Source organism: Nicrophorus vespilloides, unplaced genomic scaffold, assembly GCF_001412225.1.
Source record: "Nicrophorus vespilloides isolate i.1.1-1 unplaced genomic scaffold, Nicve_v1.0, whole genome shotgun sequence".
In the NCBI taxonomy this organism is placed as follows: Eukaryota; Metazoa; Arthropoda; class Insecta; order Coleoptera; family Silphidae; genus Nicrophorus; species Nicrophorus vespilloides.
This window is the reverse complement of record NW_017095900.1, coordinates 150,625-164,139: the sequence shown is the minus strand read 5'-3', so window position 1 is coordinate 164,139 and position 13,515 is coordinate 150,625. Positions and strand designations below refer to the sequence as shown.

The window sequence follows — 13,515 nt, the reverse complement described above, 5'->3', positions numbered from 1 at the left end:
TATTAATGAGCAACTTAAGTGTAACTAACTTCACACAATTAAGTTCACAAAGTGACAGATGTCAACTTAGTCATCTGTATAAAATTTTGTTAACTGTAAATTTATGTATTATTTATTGGACTGTTTGAAGCTTTATAAGCTTGATAAGGTAAGCTTTATGCAATGTAAACTTTCCTTTCATCAACTCTAAATTCCATGAATGATTTTTTAAACAATGTAAATTGAAAAAACAATACATTGTTAAAAGTGATCTTATTATGTAAATAACAGAAACACAGGATATACAATATTTTTATGCTTTCAGTAAATCATGTCAGAAGCTTTTAAAGTTGGAGAAAGGGTGGAGGTTACGGGGAAGGAGGTCCAGGGAACTGTAGCCTTCATAGGCTTAACAAATTTTGCTACTGGAAAGTGGATAGGTTTAGTTTTGGATGTACCAAAGGGAAAAAACAATGGTACAGTTCAGGGGAAACAATATTTTAAGGTATTTGTAAAAATTACATGTAAAAATTAAGTCTAATAAGATTTTATTTTTTTAGTGTGAGGATAACTTTGGTATGTTTGTAAGAGCAGTGCAATTGGCACATCTTGATGAACATGGCAAACCAATTGAGACACCAACAGAAGAACCAACACCTTCATCAAAATTGCGTAGCAGACAGAGTGCGTAAGTAACGTTGTTTTTGAATGTTTCTATTTCATCTAATACAAAAATTGGTTGCATTATTTTGATATTCTTTTTGTTATCAATTTTTTTGATTCCATGCGGCTAGTGTCGGTACAAAACCAAAACCCACGACGTAAGTTTCATGAACTTTTACCTCTGTGTTGTTATACTGTTGATTTGTATATTTTTTTATTTCATCAATTAAGCCTTTGCGCCACATTTAATAATTTATTTTTCTACTTTAACCCACTCTCATGGAGATAGTGTCAGGCGAAAAACGTCACCAACTAAAAGACCAGGATCTTTGTCAGCTTCAAGGTAGCCACACTAACAGATTCGTATCTACATAATGTTGTTTGTTTTGTTTCGCTTTGTATCTGTTTTGTAGCATGTTCTAACGATCGTTTAACGTACACCAATAGAATGATCACTCTTTGATTATTTTGTTCCCTTTTATTTTAGCAACAGACTTTATCTAGTAGTACTAATTAATAATGAAGCAGTTTTTTTTTTGCGAAATATTTATTTCAGATGATAAAACTGATGATGTGCAGTATTGATTGGGTTTCAAAAGAAGCCTAACAAGTTGCACATTACTCGCTCGTTTATACATTTTTTCCCCTAAAGAGAATGTCTAGTACTTGTGATTTGCTCGTGTAAGCACGTATCGTTTGCATTTTATTTAAATGTGATTGGGTTTTATAGCTCTCGTATTTCATTGGCAAGCAGCAGACAATCATTGGCGAGCAGTCGTCAGTCTTTGGCTGGTAGCAGACAATCATTGGCCGGAAGTAGAAGCCAATTGACTTCGCCCAATGTCGATAGACCGGAAGCCTTGGCGGATATCGCCCAGAATCCAAAGAGAGCTTCATTTGTTGAAGTGAGTACTTGATTGTAATATATTTTTGTAGTAAATATATTATTATGTTATTTCAGACAAATTTTGTGGAAACTTTGAAGCCGCAGTTTACACCTGGCCAGGCGATCACTTCCACGACGACTCCAGTCACTACAGTTGAGGAGAAACTCAATAATTTGCAGTTTCAACAGGAGCTGGAAAACAGGAGTCAGCAGATCAAGGATTTGGGCGAGAAATTGGAAACGCTGAGGATCAAAAGGCAGGATGACAAGGAGAAGATGAAGGATTACGATAAATTGAAGATTCAATTGGAGCAGCTGATTGAGTTCAAGACGAGGATCATGGAATCTCAGGCTAGTTTGCAGAGGGATTTACAGAGAGCTAAGCTTGATGCCAAGGAGGCTATTGAAGCGCGCGAAGCGCACGCTGAAGAAGTTTCCGATTTGGCAGAGGCCGTGGAAATGGCTACGTTGGATAAAGAAATGGCAGAGGAGAAGGCGGAGACTTTGCAATTAGAATTGGAGGTCTGCAAGGAAAAATTGGAGGAAGTCACTTTGGATTTAGAAATTTTGAAAACTGAGATGCAGAATAAGGGAAGCACCAATACGGCGGATGGTGCAGTTATGTCGACGTATGAAATTAAACAGTTAGAGCAGCAGAACGCAAGGCTAAGGGAGACTTTGGTGAGGATGAGGGATCTGTCGGCTCACGATAAACACGAGTATCAGAAGCTGATGAAAGACATGGATCAGAAGAAGTCTGAAGTTGCTGAGTTGGGTCGCACTAAGGAGAAGTTGAGTAGCCGTGTGGAGGAGATGGAGCAGCAAATCGCTGATTTACAAGAGCAAGTGGATGCTGCGATGGGTGCTGAAGAGATGGTTGTCATTCTCGGAGAGCAAAAGTTATCTTTGGAAGAGAAGGTTGTGCAGCTGCAAGAGGAAGTTTCCGAACTCGAAGCGTTGCAGGATATGAATGATCAATTGGTTGAGAGCAATGCTGAGCTCGAGATGGATTTGAGGGAAGAACTGGATATGGCGCATTCGGCGTATAGAGAGTCTTTGAGAGAGAAAGAAGCGGCGATGGAAACTATTGCCGATCGTGAAGCAACTATAAATAAGTTTAGAGAATTGGTGCAGAAGCTCCAAGACCAATCGTTAGATTTACAGCATAGATTGGAGAAGGAGTCCAGTAAGCCGGTTTCGGCGCTTCCAGAAATTCTGGATTTCAAGAAGATGTTCACCGAGACCAAAGCGCATACTAAGGCTATTGATCTTGAGTTAAGACGTGTCGATGTTCAGCAGCTACAACAGCACATAAAATACTTGACGGCTTTCATGCCTGATACTTTCATGAATCGCGGCGGAGATCATGACGCGGTTCTGATTTTGCTTCTTGTGCCACGGTTGGTTTATAAGACGGAGCTATTGATCTCTCAGATAAGAGACAAGTTTCCGGCCGTCGAGAAAATTGATACAGCAGCTGTGTTCAAAGGACACGCCGTCGAACAGTTCGCTTTCAGATGCCGACTTTCCTACCACATTTTTGCACTACAAACTATATTGCATCAATATTACTATGCATTGAACTCTTGCAAACCGGAGGCTCTACTAAAAGTAGGAGGTACATATCCAGAAATGGGGGCTCAAGAAAAGGTTATCGATGGTTTCGTTGAGTTGGTGAAACGTGATCAATTAGATGAGAACGTGCCAACTGAAATTCTAGAGAAATGCGTTGGTTATTTTAATACCATGTATCCCGTGTTACTTAGTACAGAGAATAAGCTTAACCATACTCAACTTCTGAATGATACAGTCAAAATGTTGGTAGCTGCTTGCGACGGTATCAATAATGATGCGCTCGTCATTCGTACTCTTATTGAGGTAACATAAATCACAATATTTGGGGCAAGTTACATTTCATTTGTTGTGTTACAGACCTCCAACGTTGGTGATATTGGTTTGCTGGCTCAATACGTAATCACCACCATGGAACAAGTTCAACAACAATTAAAACTTGTTAAGAGACGCATCCCTCCTGATACAAACGTTAGCAATTTAGGTTTGAACAAGGAGGTTTTCGAAAATATTTACCAATGTTATCAGCAAGCCGGGAAAATTATGAAGACGCTCCAAGATATCGTCAAAGTTTCAGTTCAAACCATTTCCACGAGTGGCGGTAAAGCTAGAACTGAAAATAAATGTTTCACAAATAAACGAGATTAATTTTCAGATTCTGACAAGGGCTTGTCTCAAGATAAAATTAAAGACATTGCTATAAACGCCAGCGACAAGGTGTACGAGCAAGACGATTTAGGTCCAGTCCAAAGCATCAAAAATTCAATCGCTTTCATCCTGATGCAAATCACTCAGTTGGCGCAGTTCTTGCAGGATAACGAATACGAGATCAACACTGCAAACAAAAACGAAGAAAAACCTAGTCCACCTGTGATGGTTCGAGCACAAACCGTGAAAAAGGAATTGGAACAGACGAAAACTTTAACCAGTAAATTGGAAAACAAAGAATCCGATATTAAGGAGTTAAAGAAGACTATCAAAGAGAAGCAAGAGCAGTTATCTGAGATGACTATCAGGAAAGAATTGGCGGAGAAGAAGGTTAAAGTTATTCGTGTTTTAAACATTGGTTCTAATAGATTTCGTTTGATTTCAGTTGGGTAATGTGAACAAGGATTACGAGTTGACCATAGAGAAACTGCAGAGGAAGCTGGATGAGGCTCGTAATAGTTTGAAAAAGAACGAGAAGGAGTTTGAGGAAACCATGGATCATTTGCAAGCGGATATCGATTCGTTGGAGAACGAAAGATCCGAATTGAAAGAGCGTCTGAAGCATGTTAACAAGAAGGGCTACAGCGATCCATCCAAATCCGTTTCAGGTAATTTACTGGATTTGGTTTGGAAACGTTTCATCCAATTCGGTTTTTAGCATCGCAAATGCCATCGCTTCAATCGAGTGGACCGAGTTTACCGGCCGTTGTTAAGGATTCTCCGCTTCTTCTCCACGAGATCGATAATCTGAGGAAGCTGTTCAATAATGAGAGGAACGAAAGGATGCGTTTAGAAGGTGATGAGATGAAGAAGATTATGGATGGAATGAAGCCATTGCCTACGTTCAAGAACACGCACGATCCCATCTTGGATGCTTTGCATAAAGAAGGAGCAGCTTTGAAACAAGTTTGTTTTTTTATTAATTTGAGTTTTGCGAACGATATATTTGTTATGTTTTTTTAGGAAATACTAATGAATCTGGCCAAGCCTAGATTCCCGCCAATTTACAAAGTACAACCTGGTAATGGACCTGCCGCATGGCAGAAGCACTTTGCCGAAGAACGGGATAGGATGATGGCTTTGAAGAGACGCGCCGATGATTTCCAGAGCAAGGTTACGGCGGAAGCAGTTAGGAGGAAGTTCGGTGGATCAATTGAAACGGATTTCACCATTTTCCCAACCATCGAAATGACTAAGGTATGAGCATGTTAAGTAATGCAGAAATCAGAAAATTAATTTATTTTCTTTAATGCAGGCATTGAAAGAGACTTCTTCGACGAACATCGGCTACGTTAAGGTTCCCAAGCAATACTTGGTGGCCGGACAGAAGCCGGGCATCGTGAATTTGGAGCTGGACTTCCAAAACTTGCAAAAGATTCTGCTTAGTTTAGCTTGCTAAAATCTTCACCAAACTATATATACTTATATTGTGATATAAACCTTTAGAGAATATTACCCGCTACTTATATACTAATTACATGTTTTTTTTCTATCGCTTGTCGCTTGAAATGTATATCTATTTATTCGAGATAATTCATTTTCTTTTTATAATGAGATACATACTTACTAATTATTCCATCAATAAGAATAAGTAATAAAAGTAATCAAATTACGAACAAACTGATTTTTTCTATTAAATACATAAATTATTGCTGGTCTTAAGTAAGATTTTTGATCTTAGTTTCTTATTTAACTCTTTGCAGACGGAGATTTTTTAAATTCACATTTTCCACGGCTCTGTCTGATATAGTCTAGTGGTGCCTCGCTTTGAACTAAGATTCGATAGTCTCCTTCTGTATCTTCGTGAAGAATATGGCGGATATATCCGCCACTCATCCTAAACTGTCCTTAGTTTCTTATTTAACTTTTTGCGAATTTAGAATTTTCAAATTCACATTTTCAATGGCTCTGTCTGAAATAGTCTAGTGGTGCCTCGCTTTGAACTAAGATTCGATAGTCTCCTTCGTAAAGAATATGGCGGATATATCCGCCACTCATCCTAAAGTGTCCTTAGTTTCTTATTTAACCCTTTGCGGATGAAGATTTTTCAAATTCACATTTTCAACGGCTCTGTCTGAAATAGTCTAGTGGTGCCTCGCTTTGAACTAAGATTTGATAGTCTGCTTCGTGAAGAATATGGCGGATATATCCGCCTCTCATCCTAAACTGTACTTAGTTTCTTATTTAACTTTTTGCGGATGGAGAATTTTCAAATTCACATTTTCAACGGCTCTGTCTGAAATAGCCTAGTGGTGCCTCGCTTTGAACTAAGATTCGATATTCTCCTTCGTGAAGAATAGGGCGGATATATCCGCCAATCATCCTTAAGGTTTAAACTATCTATGGTATGGAAACGCATACATCGTAGTAGAGTGTGGTTTCAGTAAAATATTATTAGGTCTTTTACAATATAAATTATTAGAAAGGTGATATCGTCATGATACCAATGGAACTCAAAGGTTAGTTCAAAGTTGAAACCAATTGAATTTATATTGAATTAAATAATTGCTGCTGCATTCGATTATAGGTATATCAGATAAAATACTTTCTCTCACTCTGTTATAGAAAATTGAAAAATGTCATCTGCACAAGCCTCCACACATATAATATAGTTTACTTTCTATAACCTTGTTGGATTTAGTGTGGCGTTTACAGTCGGAGGCTACTTGCTATTTCTCGAACGTACTTATTCTGTCGCTGCGACGCAACTTTCTTTTAACGCTCTGCCATATACACAAAACAGAAACACTCACAGTTCCTTCTCAATTGTCTTTAAGATAACGATGAAAATCCTGGATCAGATAATTGCGCACGTCCGAGATGTGTCTACCTGATGGGAAATAAACGGATTGTTCTCACATTCCCCATAACAAATTTCTCTCGACAATCAACGCGTGCGTGTGCAATCCGTCTTCAATCTAACCAAAGCGAAAAGCAAAACGGAACCGCTGCATAAGTATAATCAGCAAGACGGAAACGCCATTGAGCAAACTCGCATTAATACCATTCAATTAGCGATTGTTTGCCTGAGTCCGAGCATCGGAAGTAATGGAAAGCTCTGTTCCTCCATCATCATCATCAACAAAATCACGAGCTACATCATCATTGCACGTGTGTTATTAGACGCCGCTTCCGCAACGAGTTAACCGTTGATTAAATTAAGTTATTCAACGTTCGTGGCGCTAAGGATTTGAATAAATAGAAACTGTTAAATGAAACATATTTGTAACTAAATGAATTATACATAAAACTCAATTATCTAATATAGTCGGCGCCAAAATTCTTTGGAGAGCACATGCATAATTTATGATCCTCTGCATCGTAAATCTCTTCCAGATGAATTAGATTCTATCCACGTAATAAAACAAGCTTAATAAATATTTCTCAACTTAAATAGTACGAAAATCTTAATGGTGATTTATCATTTAACGGAGAAACGCTCGAAGATAACCGTGAAGAAAAATGCAGTTGCTTATATAGGCTTTCGGGTCATTGCATTTCGACCTTCGAATCTTTCACCGTTTTCTTTACTTGAATTATTAACGTACCTCGCTTTAGCGAACGTCAAGGAAATGAACTTTATTTATGATTATGAAAGTCTCATCTCGTCTTCTATAATTTCGAGTCGTAGGTGGCGATTTCCGTTTTGATCATCATTACAGAAATACGTGCTTTGCAATTGCTTCCTATTTTGTAAAATCTATACTAAAAAAAATATTTAAATCAAATTGAATCTATTAGAGTTTATATTGTAAACTTATTATTAATTCTCAGTAAAAAAGAATCAATACCCGGCGCATGCACAATTAGTATAAGTTCTATATAGACTAGTGATGAGCTACACGCGGCCGCATTCGGCTTCGTGCTTTAAAAGTTGAAAGTTTTAGACTTTTTCAATTATAAAAAAGGTCATTAAATTACTTTATTTTGTGTTTATCATCTCTAGTGTTCATATTTTAATAAATTTCTAATATGCGGCTTGCAGGAAATTTTTAAATTTATTTCTAGAGTATTGATAAAACCGGTAGTATTTTTGTTAGTTCATGAATAAACATGATTTGGATTAATGATTATTTCTTAATTAATTAAAAAAGGAACTTGGAACAACTTCTTTGCATGGATTGACGAGTAATTTAACCTTCTGCGAAGAATTCTGGGTACGTTGATCTACGCATGAAAAAGGAAAACATTATTAAGGTTATCCAGTTTTTGTAAACGAGACAAATTATTATTACTGGTATAAAAAGCTGAACATTTTTGGAGTATTCGTTTAAAACGTCGAAGACGCAGATGGGGTGAGTGTTGCAATTATACTTGAATCGTTTGTTGCTAAATAATTTATAATGCAAATGGAAACGGGACACCCACAACGCGTCTAACCTAAGCGTGTCTGATATGCAAATCGTTTCAAGGTAAGATCGCAATTAGTTTCCTTATAAATGCATCAAAACCATAAAGATACGTTCGTTCATATTAATTGCAAATGAAACGCTGTTAAAGGTGGCCCAAGGTCGCGTTTATTTGTTATTTCCAAGAGGTTAATAACAGCAACAATTTCAATATTTAAATATTGTATGTAGATATATAAGATGGAGATGTTTTATTGTTTGAAATTTAACATAAATTTCCTATAATTATGGGTATTGCTTTAAACAGTCGTTTATCATTCGCAGGAAAAGGTACAGAAAACACGTAGTCGTAAGAAAGAAGTCCCCGAGAGCGACCGAAGTGAAATTCTAGTAATTAATGAATATTATTGTGCTAACATTAGTAATATATGTGTACGCGTATAATTGTACCACATTCTATCGACCTTTTGGCGCGCGCGGGAAAAAATCTGCATCTCCCGTCTGAAGACATTCACAAAACACGCCATCCGAGGAGGTGAAATTTGAAACGGACAGAAATGCACACTCCGTTGAATTTATCTTCCGTCCGCGAATTTCACTTGCGCATTTTTTTTCGTCATTTCGTTTCGCGTTTAAATTCTTATTTTATTACATTTTTGCGATGTTTGCAACTTTATTATTTAATAAAGCAGATATATTACGTTTAAGTTCAAGTCATATTATTTAATACGATTTTTACGCAATTACTATTTTTTTTTATAAGAAGAGAAAGAAAGAAGTGAATGATGTTTAATTGAAAAGTAAATTTGAAAAATTATGATTTTTACACTAAAAAAAATCTTATTTTTGTTGTGATAAGCATGCAAATATAAGTATTTGGTAGTTAAAAGACAAAATTGAAGTAAGGAAGTTTCTAAAACTAAGAATTCTTGAAACTAACGTAATTTTTATAAAAATTGTTTGAAGTTGAAATCACAATGAAAAAGAATATGAAAATTGATCAAAATAAAATTTATTGTTTAGTGGCATAACTTCAAATCTTTGTGCCCCTTGCAAAATATTAATCAGGGCCTTAAATCAGATAAATTTGATGGCACCACACAAATTTTTGTTTGAGCCCCCCTTGATGAAATAGAGATAATCATCGAGCCTTAAACAACAGTTAAACAAATGATGTTGGGGGGTGTTTAGTATCAGTGGTAACGGATGGCCACAGTAAGAATGCCGTGGGCCCACGGCCCCACAATAGTTATACTATTTGAGGGCCCTAAAAACGGGGATCATTGTAGTTCCACCACACTGCAATAGTCTTTACAAGATGTAATTTTTAAGTATTTGAGTGTCTTTTTTCAAAAACATTTGAATTATTACAAATATTTAAAGAAGAAGACGAAGTTAAAATAATGTTTGGGAAGCAAAAATTCTTAAAACTGAAGATATTTTTATAAAAACAAATTGAAACTTGTATCAATATTGAAAATAAATAAGAATAGAGAAAGAATGTTTCAAACTTATCAGTGATAACGGAGGGTCACGTTAAGAAAGTTATGGGCCCTAGACACAGTTTTACTATTTGAGGGCCTTAAAAAACTGGGTTCCTTGTAGTTCCGCCATTGTTTTTACAAGTATTTAAGTTTTTATTTCAAAATTATTAAAAAAATTAAGAAACAGATAAAATAGTTAAAATAATATTTGAAAAGCAAGAATTCTTGAAACAGACGTTATTTTTATTAAAATTTGTATTAATATTTCATATAAATAAGAATAAAGAAGGAAGGTTGAAAAATTGATTAAATTAATAATTATATAAGTGTATGTTATTTTTTGTTTGTTGTGTGTTTTTTTTTTATGTAAAACGCGGAAGGAACTGCAGAAATTCAGTTTGTTGTTGTTGTTTTCGTTGCGTAACGGCGGCAGTTAGCTGGAATGCGCACGTCAAGGAAAGACGTATCGCATCTGGAAGGAGAACAGACTGCATCGGATCCAGATTTAGTTATTCATCATCAACGGTTTGCTTTTTGTTCCTTCCTTTTTTCTTTTTGTTTAATTTTACGTTGAACCGCATATTTCTCTGCCCGGTTCGGGAAGGACGACATTCCGTGACATTACGTAACTGCAGCGCGACTCGAGTATGTGTGTGCCTGAGTATTTGCACGGCACTTTCTATACGATTTCAGCCGATGCATTTCGTCCCTATTCCTCTTCCATTTCCATCGGACTCTTTGTATCTTTTTCTCTGTCTCTTTGTCTGTTTCACCTGTAGATCAATTAATTTATCTGTCTATCCATCTAGAAAGCAGCCTCTGGGATTCGGCGCTAAAGCATTTTCGCCTGCCAATAATAATAATTTTAGAAAGTCCCATTTGCATTCTATAATTCTCCAGATATGCAACGTATCAAATCATATCAATGCAAAAAAGTGCATACATTCTTGACTTTCCATGTGTTTTAATGTAAACATATGTTATTAAAGGTTATCAAATATTTTTAATAGTGAGCGAATTCGGGTTAATGTTGGAATTTAGGGTATGTTTGGTTGCGATTAGTGTTACTAAACCGGGAATTCCCGGGAATAGTGAAAAATATATAGTTTCGATACCCGGGAATATCTACAATATGTAGAGAGATACCTAAAGATACAAAAATTGTGTTACAAAAGCATTAATTGATCTAATATCATTCGGTAATTATAAGTTGACAGCTGTCGAAATTATAAATTTTGTCATAACAAAACTTAATAAAATTGATAATGATCTCGGAAGAGATATGTATAATACACTATTAGATAGACTTAGACAACGGAGGGAAAGTTATAAAGTTGAAGTAGATATTTTTTTCTGGTTGTTCAAAATCAGCCATGATTTCATTTACTAAATGTCCAATGAAACGACTTTTTTTTAAATTTCTCGAATCCCGAGAATTCCCGGGAATGTCTTAAACAGATGTCCTGTGTCCCGGGAATCAAAATAATGTCGAGACTAAGCAATCTATGTTTTAGAGTGTTCAAAGGTATAGAAGATTTAATTGTGAATGATTGAAGTCGTTGACCAAAGGAAAATAATTGTATTTTTTTTAAATTTGTCCGAACGAATCTCCACCCAAAATCAGGTAGGCGATTCTCAACGTTTTAAGATTTAAAATTTTTGTTTATTACATAATATAAATTTCCATGTGTTTTCATTTAAACATATATTAATAAATGTTCTCAAATATTTGGAATTGTACGCAAATTCGGGTTAATGTTGGAATTTAGGGTATGTTGTATTGCTGTAAATATACAAAAAGGAAATATAAATAATTAAAGGTTGCTTTGGAAGAAAAACAATTAAAGAAAAACGCATCAATCGAACAGCGAAAATTTCATCTATTAGCTTAATAGTGTTAAATGGTATAGAAGAATTTAATAATTATTATTATAGCAGCGTTTCCCAACGTTTTAGCAGCGCGCTTCAACATTTTTGTATATAATATAAAAAAATTGACACTTTGACGCAAGGTGACAGCTGTCATTTTTGTCAATCGCTTTTTCTTGACATTGATTTTTTTTTAAATAATCGCTTCGAATTTCTTTAAAAAATAATTACAATTACAATTTTTTTTTTTAATTTCTATTTAATAATATATCAAACCTATGTTTTGTTTATTATTTATTATATCAAATTTAAGCTGACGTTAATTATTTTCACGTTTTCAAATGAATTTTCTCTTGTATCCAAATATTGCAACAGTTGTCCTATTGAGATAATTATACGAAAACATTTCTTCATGGTAAGACTGTGGCAATCATACGGTTTAATTTCCAACGTCCTGTCGACCATTTCCACGTAAACTAAGTCGATTACAGTATCATTTAAAGTTGTTAACCGTGTGTAGTAAGGTAGGTCTGTATCAAATTATGGATTTAGCAATATTTTGAAAATAAGAGGCGGTGCGGTGCGTCTGAAGAGAAGGAAAGTCTCGGTCGACTTGGCGCCAGTTTCAGTCATAACAAAAAAAAAACCGTGATACCACATCTCACCTGCCTCATTATATAAAACCCGGTCGAAACGGCCGCCCCAGGGGGAAGTCCCCCCCAGTTGCAATTGGTAACTTGAGAAGCAGTGGGCCACGGCTGCCCAAGAGGTGTAAAAGTGGCACCAGAGAAGCCCCCAGGGTGAGCAATAACTTTGAGCCAGCAGCAAAGAGCGAGAACGAACCAAAAGGTAAAAGAGATGAACAAAGCTTCGGAACTAATTGCGGTTTTCGTATTATTTTTTTTTTAGAGAGAGCAGCAACATCTTTCACTTCCGACGTGGGACTGTTTAACGTGTAAATCGTTGGGGTTTCCGTGGCTTGTCTCTCTTTCGTTGTATATGTTTTTTTTTAATCTCACTTGATTATTTAATTTTTTGCGTAAGCTATTATGTAAATTGGCACAGTTTTCGTGAAACTCGGCCACATCGATGTTTGCTCTCCTTTCGTGCTAGATTCGGAGAAGCATCTAATTGTTAGGTAACTGTATTAATTAGCTTTAAAAAAATCAATCGATTATTTTTTTTTTGGAAATGCAAAAGTTGCGAATAATAAATAGAGGTTGTCCTCAAATAAATACTGTCTTAATTGAGTTGTTAGAAAATTAATTGATCTTACACAAAACGAAATGAGGACAATTTCCAAATAATTCTAATTACTTTATTACAGTCAATTTTCATTATAAGAGTTTCAAGAATTATTTTTCTCCAAAATGTTTGTTGAAGTTATGAAAATACCAAATATTTATATCCAAAAATATGAAAAAAAAATTGTTTTATATTTTTTGAGAAAAAAAAATGTTGCTGAAATACCAAAGTATATTGAAATACATTGATTTAAGTTAGAAATAATTAGTTAACAAACACACGCACATGCTATGAATTTTCTAAAAAGTTGATTGATTTGTTAAGTTTTTTTTACACGTTTTCTTCCAATTATTTACTGTGAGGTAAATTTAAGTATAGATTAAAAATAATAGTATGTTTAAATTTTTATTATTAAATAAGTTAACAAAATGAAGTAGAATCCAATAATGTCTAAAAAGTTGATTGATTTGTTAAGGAAATAATTACATAAAAACCTCCAAGTTTCAAAATAAGTTTACTTTTTTAGTGTTAATATTTGAAATAGATTCATTATATTTAGTGAAGGTTTATTTAAAAAAAAATGCATAGTAAATTATTATTATTTAATTAAGGAAAATTAGATTTTTACACGTTTTCTTCCAAATTAATTACCGTGAGATAATTTAAGTATAGATTAAAAATAACAGTAAGTTGAAAACAATATATTTTTTAATTAAATAAGTTAATAAACACAAGCTGAAGCCAAGAGTGTTTATAACGT

The 13,515-nt window shown here is 35.0% G+C and overlaps 1 protein-coding gene across 4 annotated transcripts; it reads left to right on the top strand.

Annotated features, from left to right (window-relative positions):
- Positions 1-47: 47 nt before the first annotated feature.
- Positions 48-5,428, top strand: LOC108568046 (dynactin subunit 1). Of its 4 annotated transcripts, none has more exons than XM_017928913.1 (13): positions 48-148; positions 305-484; positions 540-667; positions 774-800; positions 932-985; positions 1,397-1,547; positions 1,604-3,406; positions 3,461-3,701; positions 3,756-4,138; positions 4,194-4,416; positions 4,467-4,714; positions 4,772-5,005; positions 5,064-5,428. In XM_017928913.1, exons 2-13 carry the CDS (start codon positions 311-313, stop codon positions 5,205-5,207), a joined length of 3,810 nt encoding a protein of 1,269 aa, XP_017784402.1. In that variant the 5' UTR covers positions 48-148; positions 305-310; the 3' UTR covers positions 5,208-5,428. The 4 variants fall into 4 exon arrangements, with proteins under 4 accessions (XP_017784402.1, XP_017784393.1, XP_017784413.1 ...); XM_017928904.1 differs by having other exon boundaries at positions 1,373-1,547; XM_017928924.1 differs by lacking the exon at positions 932-985 and having other exon boundaries at positions 49-148; positions 1,373-1,547.
- Positions 5,429-13,515: the final 8,087 nt, after the last annotated feature.

Coding starts and splice junctions, on each gene's coding strand:
- LOC108568046 (XM_017928904.1), top strand. CDS start 311: ATGTCAGAAGCTTTTAAAGTTGGAGAAAGGGTGGAGGTTACGGGGAAG. Junction 485..539: donor AGGGGAAACAATATTTTAAG/GTATTTGTAAAA, acceptor TTATTTTTTTAG/TGTGAGGATAACTTTGGTAT. Junction 4,417..4,466: donor TCCATCCAAATCCGTTTCAG/GTAATTTACTGG, acceptor TTCGGTTTTTAG/CATCGCAAATGCCATCGCTT.